The 26779-nt window shown below is 40.3% G+C and overlaps 3 protein-coding genes across 4 annotated transcripts; 1 reads left to right on the plus strand and 2 right to left on the minus strand.

Annotated features, from left to right (window-relative positions):
• Nucleotides 1–1448: 1448 nt before the first annotated feature.
• Nucleotides 1449–8862, plus strand: rdh5 (retinol dehydrogenase 5 (11-cis/9-cis)). Of its 2 annotated transcripts, none has more exons than XM_052075238.1 (6): nucleotides 1449–1992; nucleotides 3549–3615; nucleotides 4775–5097; nucleotides 6097–6355; nucleotides 7513–7676; nucleotides 8480–8862. In XM_052075238.1, exons 2-6 carry the CDS (start codon nucleotides 3590–3592, stop codon nucleotides 8698–8700), a joined length of 993 nt encoding a protein of 330 aa, XP_051931198.1. In that variant the 5' UTR covers nucleotides 1449–1992; nucleotides 3549–3589; the 3' UTR covers nucleotides 8701–8862. The 2 variants fall into 2 exon arrangements, with proteins under 2 accessions (XP_051931198.1, XP_051931199.1); XM_052075239.1 differs by lacking the exon at nucleotides 1449–1992 and adding an exon at nucleotides 2023–3429.
• Nucleotides 8863–12661: 3799 nt separating this feature from the next.
• Nucleotides 12662–17486, minus strand: LOC127607144 (elastase-1-like). The gene is made up of 8 exons (XM_052075270.1): nucleotides 17387–17486; nucleotides 17178–17281; nucleotides 16342–16442; nucleotides 16079–16204; nucleotides 15839–15975; nucleotides 14268–14410; nucleotides 12930–13079; nucleotides 12662–12758 (listed from the first exon to the last, which is right to left on the minus strand). Exons 1-8 carry the CDS (start codon nucleotides 17448–17450, stop codon nucleotides 12747–12749), a joined length of 837 nt encoding a protein of 278 aa, XP_051931230.1. The 5' UTR covers nucleotides 17451–17486; the 3' UTR covers nucleotides 12662–12746.
• A 5356-nt stretch (nucleotides 17487–22842) lies between these two features.
• Nucleotides 22843–26480, minus strand: LOC127607146 (elastase-1-like). The gene is made up of 8 exons (XM_052075274.1): nucleotides 26363–26480; nucleotides 25967–26064; nucleotides 25776–25876; nucleotides 24992–25117; nucleotides 24544–24680; nucleotides 24333–24475; nucleotides 23037–23186; nucleotides 22843–22956 (listed from the first exon to the last, which is right to left on the minus strand). The coding sequence occupies exons 1-8, from the start codon at nucleotides 26400–26402 to the stop codon at nucleotides 22945–22947; spliced, it is 807 nt and encodes a 268-aa protein (XP_051931234.1). The 5' UTR covers nucleotides 26403–26480; the 3' UTR covers nucleotides 22843–22944.
• Between the last annotated feature and the right edge of the window lie 299 nt (nucleotides 26481–26779).

The following is a 26779-nucleotide window of genomic DNA, read 5'->3' on the forward strand; positions in this document are numbered from 1 at the left end:
CCATGTTTTTGGAATGTAGGAGGAAGCCAGAGTACCCAGAGAAAACCCACGCAGGCACGGAGAGAACATGCAAATTCCCCACAGGAAGGCAGGAGCCAGAATCGAACCCTGCACCTCTGTACTGTGAAGCCGACGCGCTAAACAGTCAACAGTTATTATGAATAACAATAGTAGTAGTATTCATAATAATAGCACAGGTACTCTTGGGTAAACGTCAACGTAAGCAGTGACGTTTGGACGTTTTACGATGATGGAATGACTTAGCTCATTCTTGGCTCTTTGCTCGTGGAAAACCAAACACGTTCTTCACAAGAACCAACTAAGCACACCACAGCACTGGCCCCGGCGGCGAATGAGCACTACGTTTGTTTTGGTGGAAAAGGGTATTAGAAAAGTGAGGATCTAGTCATTTTTTTGAATCGGGTATAGCTGTTGCTTAAAAAGGGGGAATGAGCCAGAATGCACTGAGATGGAGGAAAACACCACTTTGGGGGTGTCATTGGTGATGAATTAGCATTTCATGGCTGAAATCTCAATAAGGTTGATTTTGCATTACAAGATACCATAAACTGAGCGCCCCATTAACTTCAGGAACAGGACTTACTGGGTTCAATATTCTGTACAGGAATATTCATGTTGAGAAATGTTGAGTTGTCATATGGCCAACCACCTGCGACAAAACCTATTCAGCGAACGGCACGGGTGGGTGGCCGGCAGCCGTCATGTGCCGAAATGTAATTTTTGAAAAGTTGGATGGGCGATTGGATGGTGCCTGTTATCCATCGAAACCTATTGACCGCCATTGTGTTATTCAGCCATCACTTGAAAGTGGCTCTGGATTTTCACCTGGCCTGGCTTTGTGGTTTCGGCCATAGAAATGTAGTGCTTTTTATTTTGTTTTGTTGTAAATGACCAACACAGGATTGGCTAAATTCACACTTGATGGGTGAACAGGCATTAAGGAGACCACAGTACTTGCTCCTCAACAAAAACAAAGAAGGCCGTGTCTGAAGGGACACTTGACTTGATGGAAATAAACAAAACAAAACGAAACAAAACATGGCGTCACACTCAAGGTGTAAAACACTCAGGGATAAGTGTTTGCTTGTTGTGCAAACTATCCGTGGAATGTGTAACGGGTGGAAACACTTCAAGAGTGTCGCACTCCTGGTAATAGTAGGATTGGAAAAAAAAACACTGTTGAGAATTATAAGTTCTTACAGATCAGAAGAATTAATACACTGCACTGACATGTTAAAATACTCAGAAAGTTTTGTTTTTCATGTTTAATCAAACTAATATGACTGTAACTTTGTAATGGTGGCAAAATACAAATGCAGAACATCACACAGCAAGGCAATTTTTAACATGTCAGTTTAACTGAGTGAAGGCTAAATCATTGGTTGTTTGTCTCCATTCGCCCATGGACTGATTGGCGACAAGTCAAGGATGGTACTCTCGCCCAAAAGTCAGATGGGATAGATTCTACCTCACCCGTGACCCTAATGACGCTACGCGCTATAGGAAATGCATGAACAGATAGTTTTCCACTTGTCACAAATAAACTTTAACATTTCGCACACAAACGTCCCTCCTTTACATCGGGCACATGTTTAAAAATTTTCGCACGTGGAATTACTTTAACTAACACACTTAAATAAAAGCCCAATTGTGTTTGTGCACATTAAAAGAACACTTTATTGATCCCGAAGTAATGAAATGCTCGACAGCAATGAGAAATTGGATAATCTAAATGACTTGAATAAAATTCTCACATTTTGCTGTATTTCTCCTCAAAGTGAACATGTGCACAAAGCAAATGCCTTGATGGATTTGGGATTAGCAATGGCGGACTTGTCTTAAGGGATAAAGCAGCAGCAGCACGAGTGAAAGCCTCCCTCTGAGCGGCCTCCTTGAGTTGCGACGTGAGCATAAACACGGGAACGAGGGTAACTTCTACACGTCCATCACTTCTTGAAACCAGGAAAAAGGGTAGGAGGGAAGTTTTTAAAATTTTTTTATATATACCGGTATATTATCTAGAAGATTATTTCTTTCTGTTTTGATTCCCAGACATTGCTACGACCATTGTTGTAGGAAATTGCCCAATTTCACCTCACTGGTCCAAATGTTTTGACTGACTACAAATAATGTACAATATCTTTGTTCATCTCTCTATGCTCGTGACATTTAGTGACGAGTAAAATAATTTCATTCTTTTCCACTAGATGGCAGAAGGTACGGAATTATTGTGTATTCACTTTTTACGATGTTGTTGGTGGTGTGCCAAGGTATGAGATTTGAAAAATATTTGTTCTGGCTATAAATTTATTTGTCAGGTTTGATGTACAGTATTACAATTCTATTAATTGTTGTTCTTATTTTGCCATTGAATTGTTAATTTAAATGCTATTCATTCAGCCATGGTTGGATAATATAAAATATTCAAAACTTATAAACAAGAACACATGTATTTAATATCTTGTATGTATTTAGAATCATTTAGCAAATTACTTTATAGATATGTTAAATTTAGGGCATTTTTGTGTGGGTTATCTCCAGGTACTCCGGTTTCCTCCCACATTACAAAAACATGCATTTTAGGTTGTTTGGACACTGTACTGTAAATAGTTCCTAGGCATGACTGTGAATGGTTGTTCGTTTGTGTTCACAGTACTCTGTTATTTGGACTGAAGGGTGTTGGGATAGGTTCAGATAACGGATGGACCTTTTCCTTTAACAACATTCAACAATTATACCTGCACACTTTTACTACAAAGATTCCGCAATTTCCAAATAATGTCCAAAAATTTGAAATCCCGTCAGACCACAGAACACTTTTACACTTTGCATCTGTCCATTTCAGGTGAGCTTGGACCCAGAGTAGCCAACAAAGTTTATGGGTGTTGTTGATAAATGGTTTTTGCTTTGTATAGTGGAGGTTTAAATTGCACCTACGGATGTAGCACCAAACTGTATTGACTGAAATTGGTTTTCTGAAGTTTTCCTGAATAAAAATAAATAAAATAAAAAAAATTCAATGTCCATGGTTGTTTCCCAAAAAACGTTTATCAGTTTGAACATCAAATATTTACTGTATGCAATGTATTAAATTAAATATAGGTTGAAAATTATTTACGAATCATTGTATTCTGTTTTTATTTATGTTTAACACAAAGTGCCAACTTCATTTGAATAGTTTGTTTATGAATATAGAATTATGTGTTTTTGCCCAGTAATAAGCCTGGAAAGTAATTGGTTACTAGCAGCCTCTAAGCAGCTCTGTCACGGGCATTACATGTCCACTTCCAAACAAAGCAGTCCGACCCCACCACCCCACCATCCCTCACAAATGCCTTTCTGTCCTTCATAAGAGCATTAAGCAAAGATTTCTCATGTGGCACCAAGTGGGAATAGACTAACCATAGTGTACGTAGACGGAAAGAAGTCAGGCTTAGCACAATTATGATTTAAATGAATAATTTGTCTGATTTAACAGTTTCCCTTTCACATAACATTGTATTGTTTTTCTGATGTTTGTCCGACAGGTCAGCGCAACGCCACTTCAGAGTCTAGAGGCAGAGTAAGCATGGAGTTTGTTTACGAGCTTTTAGGGTAAGAAGTGTTTAGCTGTCCTGTTTTGTTATGTTTTGGGACAAATTGATCCATTTAAAGTTTTTTAAATATGTTTGCTTTTCGGTTTGAGACTCCTGGTAACGCATTTAACAATTGGAAATATCAGTGACTAATGAGGTAGACAGTTTTGGATGGTTGAAAATGACCCGGGTTGAATTGATCCAAGAGCATAATTAATGTTCCTGAGAAACAACGCAATGGTTTTGCATTTTAGGGAACCAGACCCAGCAGATCGCACTGGTGCAAAAATTGTTTTTCATATTTACAAATCTCTTGTTTAGCTTTAATACAGATCCATAATGCTAAAGGTGAGTATTACTGTTTCATCCTTTCTTTTATGTGTTGGTGCAGCAGCGGTCTCTGGACCATTTCTCAAGAAATTAGCCTGAACTCTGGGGGAAAAAATAACTCATAAAAAAGTATTTTTTAAATGTTTTTTATCAGAGGTGGCCATTCTGTCAAACTGACGGAAGGTAAATGAGTCCGTCACCGTTTCTGTCAGTATTTCAGGCAGACTCATAAGGGTGCAGTCTGTCCCTTGTTAGTGACAGCCGATCGGCATCGACAATATAATTTCTGCATCACACATAGGCGTAGCACAAGCCAACAAAATACAGTAATACAATAAAAACAACCGACACACACTCACGTGCAGCGTGGTAATTAGTGAAATAAAAACAATATGAGACACATTTCATTGAAGCCTTTGGGACTGAAAGGTATACAACAATGTTTTTGTTTTGCTGTGTTTGGCTGCATGTCAGGTGTGCAGCACCTGCATGTGACGTACACCTATAGTACCGGTAAGGCCGTTCTCGTCGGAATCTAGCTCTCGCTGATGACTCAGAGGGACTGGACTGGCCTGAAACACTGACGGCAGCTCACTGATGGACTCACGTGACTGACGATGCCCAGCTTTGATTTTTATGACTGCCTGTGTTCCACACAACTGTTTAATCTAAAAATGTTGCATTAACTTAATTTTGGAGTGGATTGTGCTCTGAGAATTCTGCCCAGCAACAACTAATTGACCAAGATGAAGAGTCGATGCAAATCTGCTTTTCTGCCTTCTTGGATTTTTTTTTGTTGCAATGAATCATAATATTTCTCATACAGGCTACATCCTCACTGTCTGCAGGGACAATGCTTGGCTGTACATAAGTGCCACCTTTGCCGTGTTGTGGATTGCCGCGTGGTTGTACAGAGACAGCCTGGAGATCGAAGACGTGTCCAACAAATACGTCTTTGTGAGCGGCTGTGACTCAGGCTTTGGAAACCTTCTGTGCAAGAAGCTGGAACGAAAGGGCTTTCACGTGCTGGCTGGCTGCCTGACCGAAAAAGGAGCCGAGGAGCTGAAGAAGATGACGGGGCCCTACTTGAAGACGGTACTACTGGATGTGAGCAGTCAGGACAGCATCCAGAAAGCCATGGAATGGACCAAGAAGGAAGTTGGCGACAGTGGTGAGCGATTTGTTAACATTAACTCATACATTAAGTCCACAGTATCGAGCAGGGGTGTCAAACTAATTTTTGTCGCGGGTCACTTTGGAGTTACGTCTTCCCTTGAAGGACCTTTATGACAGTGAAACCGAATAAATGTTGAATCATCAAATTGTATAATTACTTGTACACAACAAATTGATGGATTACTAATTTGTTCAATTTGTTGTTCAATTATTGTTCAAGTGAGTGTGAACAGGGTAACAAATTTCTTGCAAAATCTCAACCGGTTTCCACATAACAATTTGACATTTACAGATTGACGGGTACAGATTTTAGCAAGGATAATTAAAGCTCACATGCATGATTTGCTGTTGCGGTAAAACAACAAACATGGCGGGCCGGATATGGCCCAGAGGCCTTGAGTTTGACACCGGTGATACAAAGGTACTGTATTTAACCCTTTCACATGCACCCTGTAACATGATAAGCTGTCCACTGTAGTAAAATGGCAACAGTGAACCTCACAGCAAATAACAATATTCTCAGGCATATTTATCCATCCATCCATCCATCCATTTTCTGATCCGCGTTATCTTCAAAAGAGTCGCGGGGGATGCTAGAGCCTATCCCAGTTGTCTTCGGGCAGTAGGTGGGGGACAGCCTGAATTGGTTGCCAGCCAATCGCAGGGCACACACAGACGAACAACCATTTGCGCTTACAATCACACCAAGGGACAATTTAGAGTGTTGAATCAGCCTGCCATGCATGTTTTTGGAATGTGGGAGGAACCCGGAGTACCCGGAAAAAACCCATACAGACACAGAGAGAACATGCAAACTCCACACAGGAAGGCCGGAGCTGGGATTGAACCCAGTACCTCGGCATATTTATCATTTGCAAACATATGAAAGACATCACTGCAGTTTACTAAGCAGTTTGACCATCTTCTTTGCTTATATAAAGTATGTATTCATGTTTTATATTTGTCCCTCTTCTCTTTCATTCCCTCCTTTAAGGGCTCTGGGGTATTGTGAACAACGCTGGCCGCTCTCTGCCCATGGGTCCCACTGAGTGGATGAAAGTGGAAGACTTCCACAGCACGCTCAAGGTCAACATGAACGGTGTGATCGGCATGACCGTCACTTTCCTTCCCTTGGTCAAGAAAGCCCGAGGGCGCGTGGTCAACGTGGCATCTGTACTGGGCCGGGTGGCAGCAAACGGCGGCGGCTACTGCATGTCCAAGTTTGCCGTGGAGTCTTTCTCCGACTGTCTCAGGTGAGGAGGTCTTTGTTGTATCCATTTTCAATCCACAATGGAAAATCAAGACTAAAAGGTGTACAAGTTATTTTTTTATGAGGCTATTATGTGATTTTCTAATGCTTACTGAGAAACTCCAGTGTAATTTGGTCATATAGCCTGTATTTTGTTTTGTATTTTCATCTGACACTATGATTCAAATATGAAACTTTAGGCTTCTTTTTTACATTTTTGTTAACTTAACAGGGGTGTCAAACTCATTTCACATGGTGGGCCACATACGGCCTCGGTAGATGTCAAGTGGGCCGGATCATTAAAAAACCAAAACAATATGTCTGTCCTTTGTTTTGGTATAAAGAAGCACAAGAACATTAGGACAATGTTGAAATTTAATGAACATATCTTTTACAAAACATTTCAAGAAGCACATTACATTTCCTTCGACAAATGTGCAATTTACTTTTATCATTCACATATATGCATTGCAACTGATCCCACTGATTGTATAAACTTTAACAAGTAATTTGTATTGAAAAATATAGTAATGCACTTTAAGATTAAACGAGAAAGGAAGTTTTAAACCATTTACACATGCATAGAAAATCTAAACGTAATCCCTGCCTACACCTTACAAACTAAGGAGAGTGCTATTAAATGTGTAATTGTGAGAGTGCTATTGATAGCGTCTGCTGTCATGGGTCTGTCTCAGTGACGTACTGAGGCTGCTGTTGTCTTCTGAACTGATCAAAACAGTGTCCCCTAGCGGATACGCAGTGAATTCCACCTTATTAAAAATATTAATTCTGTGTCTTTTATGCATTTTTTTCACTTTTAAATTATCCTGCGGGCCTGACTGAACCTCCTTGGGGGCCGGTACCGGCCCCCGGGCCGTATTATTGACACCCCTGACTTAAAACAAAGAAACTGAAAGATTTAATAATTATTGCCTTTTTCCATTTTTTGTTTATGGAAAATGGAAAGAATGGTACATTTTGATGACGTTTTTCTTAAAACACCAGGGAGCTCTTTTAGATTGAGAAAAATATTTTTATATACAGTATCCCCTTTAAAATGTTAATGTAATGTTCAACAGTAAAACAGATATAAATAGGAAATGATTGTCTTTCTACAATACTGTCGGCGTAAAATAATAACATGTGATGGCCCGTCCACAGGAGAGATATCAATTACTTTGGGGTGAACGTGTGCATCATTGAGCCGGGCTTCTTCAAGACAGCTGTGACCAACCTCGAGCCCATCGAGAGGGAACTGCACCGCTTGTGGAACCAGCTCAGCCCTGAAGTGCAAGCAAGCTACGGAGACAAATACTTGGACAAGTGTGAGTGGGCTGTTTAAGTAGGATCACAAACAATTTACAATGCACTCACCTGCCAAAATATGAGTTACATCCTTTGCAATCGCATGACATCCAAACATAGTCGACAAAGATAATATTATTGAGCTTTGATTCTCAAACATTTTGAGGGCAAATAGGAATGTAGTGCAGTCATTGGTGTCAAGGAAGTACTGTACCTTATATTCTGCACTAAAAGGCGCGACTAAAAGCCTTTCATTTTCTTAAAAGCTCAGAGCGCGCCTTACAAACTGATGTGCCTTGTGTATGGTCATTACGGTAATTTTTCGACCCCAAAATGGTTCCATGCTCGATACATGCTGACAACGCAGAGTTCAAACGTAAGGCGATCGGTTACGCAGTTGAACACGGAAATAGAGCAGCGGCAAGAGAGTTCAACTTTAACGAGTCAATGTTATAAGTTGCTGTTGGTTACGTGAACTGTGTCGCTGCTTTATTAAATAAGCTTTGCTGACATCTGATCGTTCTGATGGTGTTTCCTTGAGCGTAGCTCCCTCTCGTGGGTGCATTGTAGATTGCGTCTTATAATGCAGTGCGCTCAATGTATGAAAAAAATTACAAAATAGGCCATTCATTGAAGGTGCGCCTCATAATCCAGTCTGCCTTTTAGTGTGGGAAATACGGTATGTTAAAGTGATACATCTTGAGACAAGCATTGTACTATGTGTTGATGCATGACATTCAGGGGGGACTTTGCCTCATGTGCATGTACATTACAGCTAAAATGAAGTAAAACGACTCACCAGTCAATGATTGATGGATTGCAGACATTAGGATCCAGCGCTTCATCATGAACGCCATCTGCGATACGGACCTGACCAAGGTGACAGGCTGCATGGAGCACGCGTTGACCGCTGTGTACCCTCGGACCCGCTACAGCGCCGGGTGGGACGCCAAGCTCCTGTGGATCCCGTTGTCGTATATGCCGTCCTGCGTGGTGGATATCGGACTCAAGCTGGTTCTGCCCCGTCCGTCCAAGAGTGTGTGACCACTCACAACTTGAGTCGTTCACCCTGGCATAGAGGATGCTGTGAAGCAAGTAATACTTATCTGAAATGCAAATTAATTAGTCTATAATTACAAATATATTTATACATTAGGTGCATAATGCCACTAATTTAAACTGAATAAATATGCTTCTCTTATGTGACTTGATATATGGCTCCTTCATATGAAGAGCTGTGGGTACTCAAACGCATACACTTAAATAAAGACAGTTTTTCAATAATGGCGCTGTGTACAACATAATAAAAATAGGTCACTTTCTATGTTGTAGTAGTTTATGTAGCAGTAAAAAGTGAAGCGGCACCTGTACTTGAGATTAAATTACAAAAACAGTTGTAAACAATTTAAATTACTTTTCTCGACTTCAAAACTTTTTCAATGTAACAACAGTAATACAATGTTTTTCAATCTTTTTCAAGCCCAGGCACATTTCTTTCATTGAAAAAATACCGTGGCACACCACTACCCGAAAATGTGAAAAAAAAGAAGCTTCTTTTAACAATCAAGTGTTACATTGTTACTGTAAGCGTTTTATTTTTAACATTGAAAATTGATGCAATATTGTAACACATTGAATAGGAATCAAATCAACATCAATCCAATATTTGGTGCATTAGTTTTCATGGCAAGTAAAATATAGTCAATTACTGTAGAACTTGAACGTGCTGAGGGTGGGATTTTTTTTCTGTGTGACAGACGGTTATTTTTCTCCCGGCCGTTTGCGCTCTCCTGCAATATTGTACCAATCCCTTTTGCCATCTTGAGTCTTTGTATAATTCCAACATCATTCAAATGACTTTTCTGCTAAATTTGTCGCTTCAGCTACAGTAGTCCAACTTCCATTGTTCTTCTATTTTCACATAAAGGTTTTCTTAATCTTAATCTTAATAGTCCGACAGCCATTCCAATTTAAAAGAACCACAGTTCATTATTATTTTGGTTTGTGCAGTCGACGTATCACATTCACTGCCCGGTCATTTTGCAATGATAGGGGATTAGAATTTACGTTGTTTATCGTCGCCGCACTGTTATTGTTATGGAGCAGAGAACATGCAGCAAGTACTGTCAATGCCATGATTGACTGCAAGCGTCATTGGATCGTATCGTGTGATTGGGTGGACACCTGTCACTCACTGAATTCTGCAGCAAATTGATGGAGGAAAAAAAAAGGTATATATCTGATTCATTTGCAGTGCGTTTACTACGCCGGATAGATTTTATTGTGCGCTGAGAGTCTGCGACCACTGCGCAGTTGCGCCGCTTAGAGTGTTGGTGCCATTGCATCTCCGGTAATGTAAATCTAAATGAAAGATACCTTTCATTGTAATGTCTCAAAGAATCAGGCAATTTTCTAGCTGCTGCTCCTGCCTACAAGTATGGAAGAGTACTACACGATTACTCTTCCAGGCGATCGACCGCACAGGCATACATATTGTCTAATTTCCCACGGCACACCTGACAATATCTTGCGGGACACCAGTGTGCCACGGCATAGGGTTTGAAAAACACTGGATTCGACTTTTGCGGAAGGCTTGTTTTCAAGTCAAATCAAGTACAACTTTATCATCAATTGTTGTTTAATTTCGTTGTTCTGAATCTCATCGCGAGGCAAGACCAGAGAAAAAGATTTCTTAGAATGGAACAGGGGGATTTATCGTTGTGGGGGTGGGGGGCGTCAGAAAAGTTGGAATGGTTTTCATGCATGAACATTTTTTTCACACTATGCCGCAGGGGTGCCCATTACGTTGATCCTGATCTACCGGTAGATCCAAGACAGGTCCCAAGGAGATCTGAGGAGTTTTGAGGAAAAAAAAAAAACAAACAAACATTTGTGTGTGTTTGTACATGTCATATATTTTTTCGTTTTAGTGTACACTGCACCGTAATCATCCTATCAGTCTCATTTTCACAAAAAATATTTAAAAAATAAAATAAAGAAGGTAAATCTTGAATTTACGGTGGTGCATGATTACGTCACCGGAATTTGTTAGCGCTCAGCAGACTGCAATTGCCGCTTGTGATCAGAGCTGTTGCGCTCTATCTTTTATCGTCATTATTCTCAATCAGAGTTTGCTTTGTGTACAATTCACAGAGGGCGCGGGAAAAGAATAGGAATCTAGGAGGGCCCAGGGAAGCACTTTAAAACGGTACGTGTGAGCTATGATAGTTAACAGACTGCAAAAGTACATCACTGCCTCAGTTTCACGCTGTTGCTGTGGCGTGCGTGTGCGTGTGCGTGTGCGTGTGTGTGTGTGTGTGTGTGTGTGAGTGTGTGTGTGCGCGCATGCGCGCTGTTAAGGGTAGAGGTTAGTTGATCGAAAAGTAGATCTTCGGCCCAAAAGGTTTGGGCACCCCTGCACTATGGGGTATTTTCGCCCATGTATTTTTCGTTGTAGAGGAGTTTCACTGTATATTCCCTTTAAGACTTAGAATATGAAATAACAAAAATTAAAAGTCCTTTGAAAACATGCCTCAAAACTACTGTACCATTTTAATAATTCATTTGGTGGCTGTTTTCTTTATTTTCTTTTTTCACAGATTGAAATTAAGAAAACAAGAAGCATGTAAAAAAGTATTTCAGTGGTACTGCTCTGTGTGGTAATCATGAATATTGTAACCAGCACTTGAAAGTCCTGCACAGTTTTAATTCTTAAACAATATGATGTCATATTTAGCATTCTTGAGAAAATTAAAAACAGCAAATCTACTCCCAATCTTGTATTTCATCAATAAACTGACAACAAATGGAATATCTTGGGGGAGCAAATTGTCATTCCGCTGGTATGTTGCATTATTAATGCTGTATAGTGTTGACCTCTTGTGCTGCCTGCTCGGATTCCGCTCAGAAAAAGAAATCAGGCCGAATTTTTGCCACTTGATACTCTGCGAGAGAGTAGGACTGTTCAACATCTTAGACTTTTTGGGGTTAAAAAAAGTCCTTTCCTATCGTCTTTCCTTCCCCAAACTGCATTCAGAATCATTCGTATAGTAATAATAATAATCATAAGAAGAAGAACAACAACAACAACAACAAATTATCATATATTTAGCAATTAATATTGTTTCATTCATTATTTTATTGTATTATTATAAAAGTACTGCTACGAGCACTACTAAGAATTTTTAAAAATTTTGAGTTTTTATTATTATTATGACTACCCTCATGAGGATAAGCGGTTTGGACAATGGACGGATGGATTATTATTCATTATTTTATTGTATTATTATAAAGGTACTGCTACGAGCACTACTAAGAATATTTAAAAAATTTGAGTTTTTATTATTATGACTACCCTCATGAGAATAAGCGGTTTGGACAATGGACGGATGGATTATTATAATAATAATTGTTATTATTGTTTTCTGTTCACCAAATGGTACAAATTTGGGTTAATCTGGTATTAATATAATGTCTTGAAACTTCAGGTTTTTAACGCACATGTCTCAACAGATATTATTAAGTTTTGACAGTTTGTTAAAAATGATTTTAATTTTCTTCTCTTTTCTCTTTTTTTTTGCGGGGGTAGGATTTGACCAGTGCTGTTGATGTTTTCTCGCTATCCGCTAGGTGGTGCTGTATGTCTATCAAAAAAATAACTGAACTCAATAGCACAATTTAAACAACCATTAAAAAAAATTACGTACAAAGATATTAAAAAACAAATAAAAAGGTAAAGTTCAAATTACAACATTAGAAAAAATTAAAACTATATTTTAACCAAGCTTCCATCATAATAATAACAATGATAGTGTTACGTTGTCTGGTATTTTGTGGTAACAATCGATCCCAAAACTTTTAACTCGCTATGCGTGTCATCTTCTTCAGTGACTACATCAGCTGCTTTTCACTATTAATCATGTACTGTATATATACATATTTTATGTTGTTTAATGTTCTTAGTGAAAGAGATCTATCTTTGGTCCAAAAATGAGACAAAGGTACATTAAAAGTGGAGAACATTTTATTCCAATGGAATAATGTATAAAGACACCCATGAGCATTCTTCAGTCTCCAGTTGTCTCTTCCTTTTAACCCATTACCTAGGAAAAAAAAGAAATAAAATGTAAAGCGGGATGAATCATTATGGTAAAAGCACTTTCCAAACGGATGCTTTAAAAAAAACTGTGTACCACATAGTGTGACAAACCACATGATAGCAAGTTCATCAGGTATACTGTAGTTCACTCAATATATAGGAGTTGAATACTGACGCTGTTCATCCAGCTTATGTAGTCGGACACACGGGTGAAGACGGTGGGCTTCCTGTAGGCGTTGCAGCCAGATGATGACACGAAGCTGGTCACACCGTGCACAACATACTGGCCGTTCACTTGGCAGTTCAGGGGGCCGCCGGAGTCACCCTGCATACATTATCCATTCAGCCAACCAAAAAAGCCCAACTAAAATATTTTTATAAAGTCTTTTATTTATTTTCAAGAAAAATTCAATTCTATAATATTTACCTTATCAAGTGATTAGTATTTTTTTGCTTGTTGCTTAAATTTAATGGACATTCTGATGCTCTTCAGCCACCGGACCAAAGCAGGAACCAATTATGTCATCTTTTGACCATAAACATTTGCAAGTAAATGTATGTATGTAAACTCCATATGTAGGATCATAATCTAAAAATGATTATGTTTACATTTTAAACTGTATTTGTTATTCCTGAGGAGTCAGGTTTTAATAGTTCACTGCATTCTTTTAAATTGTTCAATATTTGTTATATCGTTGAATAAAAATTTTTGAAAAAAAAAAATATATATATATATAAGGGCGGCCCTGTAGTCCAGTGGTTAGCACGTCGGATTCACAGTGCAGAGGTACCGGGTTCGATTCCAGCTCCGGCCTCCCTGTGTGGAGTTTGCATGTTCTCCCCGGGCCTGCGTGGGTTTTCTCTGGGTGCTCCGGTTTCCTCCCACATTCAAAAAACATGCGTGGCAGGCTGATTGAACACTGTAAATTGTCCCTAGGTGTGAGTGTGAGCGTGGATGGTTGTTCGTCTCTGTGTGCCCTGTGATTGGCTGGCAACCGATTCAGGGTGTCCCTTGCCTACTTCCCTTACCGAAGACAGCTGGGATAGGCTCCAGCACCCCCCGCGACCCTAGTGAGGATCAAGCGGCTCGGAAGATGAATATATAAAAATATAAATATAAATATATATATATATATATATATATATATATATATATATATATATATATATACAGTATATATCCTGTGATATTAATAACATGTTGAACTACTCTGTAAACCACCCCCACCCCCACCCCCCCAACCGCTTGCCCTCCACGTGTGAATGGTTGCCGGCCCACAAAAAATATAAACTTGTCTAAATCGGTACGTGCCACACAATTGGTTGGAGAGCGCTGATTTAATATGTATGGATATTCCGTCATAAATTTAAATATTCCACTTACTGTATATTTACTCAGAAAGAAAGAAAGCACAGGTTTTACACAACAACCTGGCTTCCTTTTTTCCACAGTTGGTGTTTACTTGGGTTCTGGCCTCTGTAGGTAATTAATATATTTATAGAGGCTTGTCACCTGGCAACCGGACTCGCTTCCTCCGCCGGCACAGACCATGGAGTTCTTGACCGTGCTGCCCCACCATCCATAGCTGGAGCACGTCCTGTGGTCCACCACTGGAAGGTAGGCCTGCTTCAGCTGGGCGGACAGCTGACCTCCAGCTGGACGACACAAAGGAAACACAGTGTCTAGATTATGGGCTAACATAGAGCGGGAGATAATGTGTTTTCACTAGAATTTAGCAGTAAATCAAACTAAAATCTAAACACCTTTTGAAAAGTGTAAACATGACTGAATGTTCCCGTAGAAGCCCATCATCACAAACCCTCCAATGATAACCCTTGTGAAAATTAGAAAAATATAAACTGTTAACACTGTTTTTTCAAAGGAAAAAATAAAGCCCTTCCATACCAGCCCTCGAACATAAAACTTGTGAAAACTTTGTGTGGGATGGATTCAGCGCAACGCGAATTTCTGTTATTGTACATTTCCGAGGTAATGTACACATTGTTAATTGAATATAGTGCACCACAGTAGGAACGAATTGTATTCCATAACCGTTTTTTTTAATGTAGAGGAAGCATGGAAACGGCTTGTGGTATTTTTGCAATTGTTTGATTACGCGAATGATAACAAAATGCAGGAATCCAAAGCACATTCTCAACACACCTGCCAGTAGCTTCAGCAGACATCCGCACTACACACCATCGTGGCTAATGCTATAACCAGGAGGTTCATACAATGTTTTTACTTCCACGTCACTCACTGGAGTTGAATTGCCTTTAAAAGGCATACATGTACTGCACCGGTACTGTACTCACATTCACAGTCACAATGGTGAAGAATGTGTGAACAGCGACCTCAAGTGGTCACTGGCATATACTGTGTGAAATGCTGCTGATGTGGTAATACCATACCTGTCAACTCATACGGATTAGCTATAGTTCATACGGATTTTATGGTGAATCTTACGTATATGGCCGTATCGCACAAATCATACGGATTCTGAAAATTTCCATTTTTGTTTCCCCCCCCCCGACAGGTAGTTTTGTTTGCTTTTGCCCAGAACGGTGCTCGTCATCTTGAATATTTTCATTTCCGGAATACAACTCTGAACACAGTAATGCCACTAAGTAGAATGATGATTAGACATTAACCAGACATTGTATTATGGAGATCTACAATAAATATAATTGAACATTTCGTGGGGTTTTTCTGCGCCGTTATTTTGACATAAAATGCTTTAAGATTAAGATATCCTTTATTTGTCCCACACTGAGGAAATTTACAGTTTGGTATATTATAATGATTTTTTTGGTAGTTTATACAGGTTCGCACTCCGAAAAGTAATACACAAACCATTAAAATAATGCAATAAATGGGCTACTTGGTCAGAGCTTTGCAGATTTCATCTATTGGAGGAGTGGTCTGGAATGAAACCCCCATGATATAGAGTTGAGATGTATACCGCTGCCAAATCGAAGCAATATGTCCACTGTTTACATAGGGTGGGGACATGTAGCAAGACTGTGTAAAGTATCATTCTCAACATTTTCCTTGCATTGGCTAATGCAAAGGGCAGTACTCACTCTGAGTGCGTCCCCATCCTGTGATGTAACAGGGGTTGTTGTGGGGCAAGATGTGGCCAGAGGGAGGGATGGCACCCAGCTGGACGTAGTTGTTGAGGGAAGCCTCAGATGAGAGACGCAGCAGAGCAATATCATACCTAACAGAGTCGGAGGAGAGACAGACATAATATTTTGGATGGTAAGCTTCTGGATGCATTTTGACAGCGCGTTCAGGGAAGTGGGGAAATTAGCATTGCTCACCCTCCGGCAACGTTGTTGGAGTTCCACCTAGGGTGAAGGTAGACACGACTCACGCTCATGTACTGCTCTCTGCCCTCGTGGCTGTTGATATTGTGGTCTCCCAGAACCACACGCCAAGTCCTGGAACTGTGGTGGTGCGAGAAAATGGTCAGCACAAAGCAAGGGGTTATTAAAGTTAATGAACAGCAATAAATAAACTAAAACTACAATATTAAAAAAAATAGAAAGTCAAAAGTAATGGCCAGCCATATTTGCTTCCCCACCGGTCAACGCAATGAGCAGCGGTCATCACCCAGCCTCTCTTAATGAGAGTTCCGCCACAGGTGTGGTAGAAGCTGCTGCCAGATTTGTACTGAAGAGAGATCTACAGGAAGTACAATCAAATGTTACAAAATGTTCTTACATGGGCATGAAAATCACCAAAAGCACATTTTACATTTCAGGTGCGTGTGATTATTAATTTTTATTTTATTGTTGCATTTATATTCTTTTAAACCACATACACATGGATGAAATCAATTTATATGGGGGATGTGTTCTAAAAAACACATGGTTCCAAATATGTGTGAGTCCACTGTCCTGTAAAATCTATTCCAAATTCATGTGTATCATTCAGTGACATTATTGTGTCATTTCTTTTCATCTTATTGTTACATTGAAGTTGCTTTAAAGCACATCAACGTAGTTAAGTGCTGATTTAAACTTAAGGGTTTGTTATTACCTTTTCAGTGACAGTATATTGTAGGAAAAATTAAGAAAAACTTGTGTTTTTTTTTTGTAAAAATATGTACTCATTTATACAACTAGTTGTCATGTTCCTTTTATTGGCCTATTCTGATATATCTTAACTTTCTGCTATTCAATTTGACATCCAGCTTTCATGTTGTCCCTCAGTTAAATTGTCAGGGCAAAATGAGCAATACAGTATATAATATGGACTCGGCATCGAACCCTGTGGTACATCACAGAGCAAAGCAAATAGGAGGGAAATGGGCCTTTCACCAACTTTTTACCAGTACATATATTTTTCCTTCATAGTGGTGCACTCATATTGTATGAGAACAAAATGTGACAGGATAACATACAAAGTGTACATTACCTGCCAGGGCCAGGAGTTGGGTCTTGCCACCTCGCCTCCAACAACTCTCCCCTCAACTTCATCATCCTCCAAGAACCGGGGCTGAGGCTCAAGCTCAGCCAGTACTAAGCCCATCAAGAATATACCAAGCAGTAATGTCAGCACAATAATTAAGGGTGAGGTGTCAAATGGGGAGAAATATATAAAATAAAATGTCAGAAAAATCTTACCCAGTGCCGCGAGAGTGGTCAGCAAGAGAAACCTCAACATGTCTGCGGGTGCCCGAAAAACCATGCTGCCCTTCCTATTTTGTTTTGCCTTTTATACTCACGACTGGTCTTCAACGTGACTTGTTCAATGCCACCTGTGCAGATCACACACTTATCACGACGCAGGCAGAACTTTAATTTTTAGAAGTGCTGACTTGCCAAACAATCTCATTTCAGTTTGTCCTGCTTTTACACTTCTCTTTTTTTTAATCATTTGGTCTTAACTGGACTGAATTAAGATTCACATAGACCAGACCTTTAACACCTGCTCAATCCAATACAAGAGCTCCATGAAAAAGTCTGCCTTTCAAGACATTAATATGTGATTACGATATCTGAAGTAGTTATGTGGTTGTAGTTTGGGTGGTATACAGTAATCCATTGTCTATTAGCTTTTTTGTGTTCTTTCTTCAACACTCTGATATGCAACAAGATGCCACCAAATCGGAATTGGTGTCAACAAAATTGATCACAGATATACATCTCAAATGACAGACAAGTTTTGTCTTTTGGGGAGGAGCTAAGTTTAGTGTAGTATGTTAATGAAATTTCAGAGAGTTTTCACCACGTATACATGTACATACACATTTATTTCCAAATCAAATTATTTATAAGCCATTCATTCAAGAGTAGCCTACTGTAAGATATGTTAAAACGACCCTCATTCATTTTGGGATGACAGTTTGTGATATATTTGAAGTTGAAATTATTAATATAAACAGTCACACCGGTAAATATTTTTTGGTGAGGCGCTTCCTTGCAAGTTATTTACTCGGTATGTTGATCTTGCACTGCATTTTATGTTTTTACATTCAAAGTGAGGTTACCAAAATTCTACAAACACCTCACTTGTGTTGATGGTTGTTTATTGTGGACAAATGGGATATGATTTTCAATTTCAACGTTATTGTTTTCACATTCAATTGTCTTTTTTTTCCGCAATCAATTTTCCATACCTTTCCAAGTTAAATGTTCATGATGTAGCATTAATTCTAAATCATTTATGGATACATTTTCCCACAGAAATGGTTGACCACGGTGAAGATGGGAATTACTCAGCTCAGATTTTTCCACTTTTTAATTTTTACTTTTGGTGGAATAACAGGTGTAGTATGACGGTGGAATCAACAGGTAAGAACCAAAAAAATATTATATGGCTGAAAGGTGGGGTACACACTGGATGGTTGCCAGTCAATCACCGGGCACATATAGACAAACAAGCATGCACCAAAGTCTGAGTGAACCTAATGCTTCTTTGTTTTTTCCCGTGCAAATGCCCCTCAGAAGATACAAATCCATGCAAAACCTCAGAACCGTGGTGCCTAGATTTTTTTTCAACTTGCTGTATGGAACAAATCAGAACATGGAGGATTTATGTTTATACATGACTCAAGATTAAAAACTGCATATTTTGAAGATTATTATTCTGCATTGATGCAATCCTGTTGATTTTAAAAAAACATGTGAAGATACTTGTACCTGGTGTGAGCATTTGTAAATGACTAGTTGCACGCGGGTGACGTGTAATGGTTTCTCAGTCAGCAGGCATGTTTAAAGACTGCAATTCACGTCACAACATATGAATTTGTAAAAAGCAGCATTTTTGCATGGGTGATTCAGATCTCAGAATGCATCAAAATCTACATTTTCAATACAGTATCTTCTGTTGCTGTTATCTTGTTTCCGTCTCTTGTCATACTGTGCACTGGCAAGATTCCCAACATGATAGCGATACTGTTGACTGGCCGGGTTTTGACAAAACTTTTCCACTTGCCAATGACATCTGACTCGTCGGGAATTCGATACACGGTGTTACATAATGCAGTAGAGACTTCATGTTTTGGGAAGTCAGTAATATCAAACTATTTTGCACTTTTCCTGGGTCGCATGATGTAATCATGGTTAGCATGTCTGCCTCACTGTTCTGAGGTGTGGAGTCCAGTGTTCTAAAAGTGTTCTAAATTATAAATTTTTGAAACCAGACAATGTAAATGTAAAACATAACAACGTCACCTCTGCTGTTTTTATCTACTTCGCTCACACTATCTTTGTTTGTTTTTCTCAGTGGTTACACTCTACCGCAGGTGTCAAAGTCGGGTCCTCGAGGGCTAGTGTCCGGCATGTTTTCCATGTCGCCCTGCTCCGACACACCTGATTGAAATGATCAGGATCATTATCAGGCTCCTATAGAGCTTGCTGATGAGCTGACTGCTACACTGGTAATCGAGGACCCGACTTTGACAGCTGTGCTCTAGACCATAGGTGTCAAACTCAGGTCTTGTTTTGTGTCTTATTTTCTTGTGGTGCACTTGTGCTCATAAACTTGGTTCCTTTTGTCTTACAGTCAGCCCCGTCAGCAACTTCTGTCTTCTCCAGGTGTTCGTCTTCTCGTCAACTTGTTATATTTAGTTCCTTGCTTTCCTTCAGTCTGTGTCGGGTCATTGTCACTGTTGTGTACTCTTGACTCTTGAAGTCTTTGATGAGTGTTTAGTTTCACCGTTTCTTTCTTTCTTTTTTTTAGTCCTTTGTTGATGAGTCATTTTGATTCTACTACAATACCCTCGCTATTTTTATTTTATATATATATATATATATATATATATATATATATATATATATATATATATACACACACACACATTTTTTGGTAATACATTTTGTTCTGGGCGGCACATCGGCCTCAGTGCAGAGTTGCAGGGTTCGATTCCGGCTTCGGCCTTTTTGTGTGGAGTTTACATGTTCTCCCCGTGTCTGTGTGGCATTTATATGGGTACTCTGATTTCCTCCCACATTCCAAAAACATGCGTGGCAGGCTGATTGAACACTCTAATTGTCCCTAGGTGTGAGTGTGAGTCTCAGCCTCAGTCCTACCACAACCACCAAAAGTAAACCCTGCATAAGAATTGTGTTGCTACGCTGAGCTGAACACCCTGACCAGAGAATCCAGTCACTCATTGTGCATTAAGAGCATTGCTTCGAGCATAGATTTTCCGACTGCAGAAGTGAACAAAATTTTGGGGCATGTTCCATTCCCATCCGGCACTTGCGGTGAATTCTGCCCAGTTGCTCTCCGACCGTTCTCCATTCGCATTCGCTCTGGGACTCTTCTCCGGTGGTGCATGAATAGCGGCCGCCTCTCATCTTTGCTCTGGTGGCACATTGCCCTCCTCCCGAAGGTCTATGCAGTTGCAAGACCAGTGGGCTTGGCGTTTGGGCTGGCATCATGACTGGCCAGCCAAACACCTCACATCTGGATTCTGGGATGCCCGCCAGACTAGCCTGATTAATTGGCCCTAAACCTGCCACTGAGGGGCCCCTTCAGCCACACACACACACACACACACACACACACACACACACACACACACACACACGCACACATACCCACACACACCCCACAAAACATTCACATCAGCTCTAAATTATCCTTAAATGTGAACATGAGTGGCTTTTTTCGTCTATTTGCGAATCTGCGATTGGATGACGACCAGTCCAAAGTGCACGCCGTTTTCTAGCCAAAAGCTATAATACACAAACTATTTTCTTCATAAAAACAATGACGCAGAAGGCCACCTCATTGGGGCTTGATAGCGTGAATGATCTTTATTGTTGGGGATAAAAACATAAAAGTCATGCGGTACACCACAGGATCATACACTGTATACATTCATTCATTCATTCATCTTCCGAGCCGCTTGATCCTCACTAGGGTCGCGGGGGGTGCTGGAGCCTATCCCAGCTGTCTCCGGGCAACAGGCGGGGGACACCCTGAATTGGTTGCCAGCCAATCACAGGGTACACAGAGACGAACAACCATCCACGCTCACACTCACACCTAGGGACAATTTAGAGTGTTCAATCAGCATGCCACGCATGTTTTGGAATGTGGGAGGAAACCGGAGCACCCGGAGAAAACCCACGCAGGCCCGGGGAGAACATGCAAACTCCACACAGGGAGGCCGGAGCTGGAATCGAACCCAGTACCTCTGCACTGTGAAACCGACGTGCTAACCACTGGACTACCGGGCCGCCACACTGTATACAGTATTTGTTTAATACAATAATACTATGATACAAAATAAGGTTAATTGCAATTAAATTTAAAAAAATGAAAAATCTAATACATAGACCTTAAACGCCTTCATTTCACAGGATTAATGTTACAACAAATGTTTTCGCTGTATCTTCAAGACAATTAGGGCAGATTTTGCAAATAGTGATGAACTGATATTTAAAAAATTTTCTTGATGCATTTTTTTTTTTACCTTTTTAACCAAATTCTCAGGTGTCTCCAAATGTCTGTGACAAGGTTCAATGAAAAATACACCAAGGAAGAGGTATTACAGCAATTTACATCAGAGCCAGTTTTGAGGGGGTGGTACTATCCCACTGCGATTGGCTGGCAACCGGTTCAAAGTGTCCCCCGCCTACTGCCCGAAGGCAGCTGGAATAGGCTCCAGCACGCCCCACAACCCTTATGAGGATGAAGCGGTCAGAAAATGGATGGATGGATGCATGGTTTATCCCATGCAAATGAGCAAAAGCTAAAACCTGTGAATTCTGGGCCTGTGTAGCTAAACACAAAGAGATTATTCTGCAGTTTTATATATTATTCTGCTTATAGAATGCATCTGTTTAATACACATTTTAAATCTATGTTCTGCAATGTTGTACAATAATAATAATAATGATAATAATAATACATTTTATTTATAAGCGCCTTTCAAGACACCCAAGGACACTTTACAATAACAAAAAACACAAAACAATACAATACAAGAGCGTTTAATTATTCTGCCTGGCACTGTAATTCACTGGCATCAATAGCTAAACATCCATCCATCCATTTTCTGAAAAACTTTATCCTCACAAGGGTTGCAGGGATGCTGGAGCCTATCCCAGCTCTTTTCAGGCAGTAGGCGGGGGAAACCCTGAATCGGTTGTCAGCCAATCGCAGGGCACACATAGGCAAACAAACATTTCCAATCACATTTAGGGACAATTTAGAGTGATCAATCAGCCTGCTATTCATGTTTTTGGAATGTGGGAAGGAACCGCAGTACCCGGAGAAAACTCAAGTCGGCACGGGGAGAACATGCAAACTCCACACAGGAAGGCCGGAGCTGGAATCAAACCCGGTCCCTCTGCACTACACTCAATCACCGGGCTGACCAATAGCTAAACAACATTTTTAGTAATTACATTTTTCGACCATTTAATTGAAAATAAATGACATCAGGATGCATCTGATGTCACCTGATGATTTCTCGATACAGGAATTGGTCCACAGAGGCTTCCCATAAAAAAAAATGTATATATATATATTTTTTTTTTGGGGGGGGGGGGAGTTTATGGGAAGATCATCTGCAAAATGCTCTGCTTTTTAATCTTAACAAGAAAAGAGTCATCACTCAAAGTTATGTGTATCTGAGCTTTATTTTGAGTGACTACTATGGAGGACCAACAATAGGCGAAACAAACAAGAGTTGATGTTCTGCTTCTTGTACTGCCGTGTTTGTTTACATCATGATCTGTGAACAAGAAAAGAGAAATATTGTGGGGAAATGAAGTTGATATCAACTCAATTATGGAAGTGAGTGACGTCACCCACCGAGTCCATCCATTCGTTGTAGGCGGAAACACGGGTGAAGACGGTGGGCTTCCTGGGAGTGTTGCATCCCAAGCCGGAGACGAAGCTGGCAATACCGTGCACATAGTATTTTCCGTTCACCAGGCAGTTCAGAGGGCCACCGGAATCACCCTGAAATGGTGCCACAAATGAAAGAGAAATTGCTGTCAAACATTATACCAAGAATTGTGGCATACACATATAATGACAATTGGCCAGATTTTGAGCATTTTCCCTCTCTTGCAATCAAAGTCAGCAAGGGTCCATTTGTTGGACATCTCTGAAAGATTATCCTGAGTGATTACACTGTGGTGTGGGGTCTGTTAAAAAAGATTTTTCCATTTCAGTCTTTTCAAAATGGTTGGGCCAACGATTGTAAATGTGTTCAGTATTTGTGATCGCAAATTTGACTCCAAGGCCACCTGAGCCACAGATCAAGTGATTGTGATGTGAAACAGAAGGAACGCCAATTCATGGGCACACATGTCAGCCGTTCGCCTCACGATCAGAGTCAGCAAACGCCTGCCTATCTAATGTCATATTTGTGGAACAACATTTGTGCTCGACAGGAACATTCATCACCCATTTTCTTTTTTAACTTATTATAAATTCCCCAAATATGAAGCTTCAAAGGAATAACATATACCGGTACTATTATAATTAACAGTCCCTGACGAGTAAATCACGCTACGAGCCAGAGTTGGGAACTTTACTGATGAAAGGCCCATCTGTACGTCACTGACGGACACAATTTTTTACACAATTAAAAGAAAGTTATTCTCGGACTGACAGACTGATGAAAGATGCAGTGACGGATCGATGTAACTTAAACATAATATGACGGACTGACTGATTGATGACGGTTCGGTTGGCCTTGAAAAAAACAAGACAGACTGATGAATGACGGACGACGGTGTGGGACTGGCAAAATTGCACAACTCTTCTGCCATAGCTTGGCTATCGTTGGCTCGTTTTCAGTGCTAATGCTAGCATAGTATTGCTAGCGCTGCTATTTTGTTAAAGCTAGACATACAAGACTCACTTGTATTCTTTGGCATTTGACTCAGCATGACTTAGATTTGTTCTTGATTTTACTGTTTGGTGCTTTCTACCGCCTTTAGTACTGATTTGTCTTACTGTTTAGTGTGCATGTTAAATTGCTCCATGTACAGCACTTTGTATGCAGCGATGGCTGTTTGAAAGACCTCTATAAATACTGTTGACTTGACTTGGCTTGACTTCTGTGATGATTTAATCTTTTTTCTCGAGGGTACTCACATTGCATCCAGACTCTGAGCCACCACCAGCGCACACCATGGTGGTCTTGATGCCGCCGCCCCACCAGCTAGAGCTGGTGCAGGTGCTGTGGCCCACCACGGGAAGATAGGCCTGTTTCAGTTGTGGGGACAGGTTGCCGCCGGCTGGAAACAAAATCGACCAGCATGGTCACGAAAGCGCCAAGAAGTGAGAGGATGAACAACGGACTCACTGGAGGTGCGTCCCCAGCCGGTGATGTAACAGCGGTTGTTGTGGGGCAGGATGTTTCCGGAGGGGAGCAGAGAGCCCAGCTGCACGTAAGAGTTGAGAGAGGCCTCTCCAGACAGACGCAGTAGGGCGATGTCATAGCTATGAGAGCCACATCCAGTCAACAAAATGACGCAAAGAACTCATAAAGTAGACCTTTGTCCATGGTCCATGTAGGCTATCCCAATTGGTATGTGAAGAAAATACTACCTGAATACAGTTCAATTGTATTTATTTTTTTTCTAGTCCAATAAATAATTGCATTTAATATTCAAGAACTGTTTTTAAACTTTTATCAAAATGTATTACGTCTTGATGGAAGTGTCCCTCATTTTGGGATTTGAGAGTGTCTTTGCCTAGAAGACGTTTGGTCATGAAAAGCAAACAAACATGTAAGGTAAAATTATCCTCACCCAGCACCCACATTGTTAGAATTCCATTTTGGGTGGATGTAAACGCGGCTGACGCTCATGACCTGCTCTCTGCCGCTGTTGCTATTCAGGTCGTGCTCGCCCAGAACCACACGCCATGTCCTACGGCTGAAGGGACAAATACATCGAGAAAATCAATAAAACAGTAAAACACTCAAATTTGGCTACCATAGGCCCAACAATAGTTTCACATTTAAGGCGATAGCAACTCTGCTCGAGACATTGGCCACCTTCCCACCAGATGACGCTCTGGCTTTCAACTGTGTGTTTTCTACTTAACGTAAAAGAACAATGCAAATTAAAAATAATTGATTAGATATAAGCCTGTTTCATACACTTTTGTTTCTAACTTCTTATATATGCAATGATTCAACTCCACAATCAAAATACTGTACTAATTTAAAGTTTTCTATTACCTTTTTGCGTGATTTAAAAAAAATATATGTTTGGGATGTAAATGATTACACGCCAAGAATTTTGCCTAGTAACAAATGCTTAGACAAACGTCCAGAAATATCTTATGGTTGTTTTATGGAAACATCTTATGGATGTGTACATTGTTTTGCTGAAGAAAAATACAAAACAATGTATTCAAAATCATACCAATCAAATAGAGTGGTTTGTGAGATTTACAACAATGGTGCTAGTAGAGTAGAGTAGGAAAAAAAAGTTAATGTAGTAGTGTACCAATTGTTATCCTTACTAGGATGATGGTGCCTAATTCATGTTTCCAATATATAAACACATAATAAAATGATCCTGATACCTGTCCACACAGTGAGCAGCAGTCATGACCCAGCCTCTCTGAATCAGGGTTCCCCCACATGTGTGGTAGAATCTGGAGCCAGATTGGTACTGAAGAGAGATCTAACAGGAAGGGGACACAATCCACGTGTATATAACACTCATCTGCAGAATTTGTCCATTTGAGCCAATGACTTCCATGCTGGCATTTACCTGCCAGGGCCAGGAGTTGGGCCGAGCCACCTCGCCTCCCACCACCCTTTCCGAAACGTCCTCGAGGTACCTGGGCTGGGGCTCCAGCTCAGCCAGCACTGTTGAAGAAAGATAAAATTGGAGACATTTATGTTTTATTTGAATGAAAGAGCATGCATAAGAGAGAGAGGGAGAATAATTCATTGCACTTCCTTGAGCTTCACTAAGCTTAAAATGACTGACAAGGTGACAGTATGCAGCCTGATGGAGAGAGAGGATCAATAATGAGCATATCCATAAGGTGTGTGTGTGTGTGTGTGTGTGTGTGTGTGTGTGTGTGTGTGTGTGTGTGTGTGTGTGTGTGTGTGTGTGCGCGTGTGTGTGTGTGTCTGTGTGCATGTGGTGTCGCTCTCTTACCCAGGGCTGACAGAGTCGTCAAGACCAAAAACCTCAGCATGTCTGTGAAGCGTCACCAACGTTTCTGAAGAGGCACAGACGTTTTTATGCCTATTTTATACTTCAGCTCAACCTTCACTTTTTTGTGTATTCATTTATGCGGGTGCACGTGTGTGCCAGCTATGCACCTGTTGACTGTCCCACAGTGCGTTATCACGCTTGGTTATGGCCAAGATTTGGGAATGAGTCACACGGCTGTTTGAAAGAAAGTCGGGGAAAGGAAAAAAATCTTTGCACAAAACATTGTGTTTTTGTGCTTTCACTTCTATGGAATAAAACAATCAAGGTGTGACTAAAGAGTACATTTTCAATCTAATTTGAAGGAGACTTATAACACAATTTTCTCATACAATTAACACTATTTTTTTCAAAGTAGCT

The sequence above is a fragment of the Hippocampus zosterae genome, chromosome 9, assembly GCF_025434085.1.
Source record: "Hippocampus zosterae strain Florida chromosome 9, ASM2543408v3, whole genome shotgun sequence".
NCBI lineage: Eukaryota > Metazoa > Chordata > Actinopteri > Syngnathiformes > Syngnathidae > Hippocampus > Hippocampus zosterae.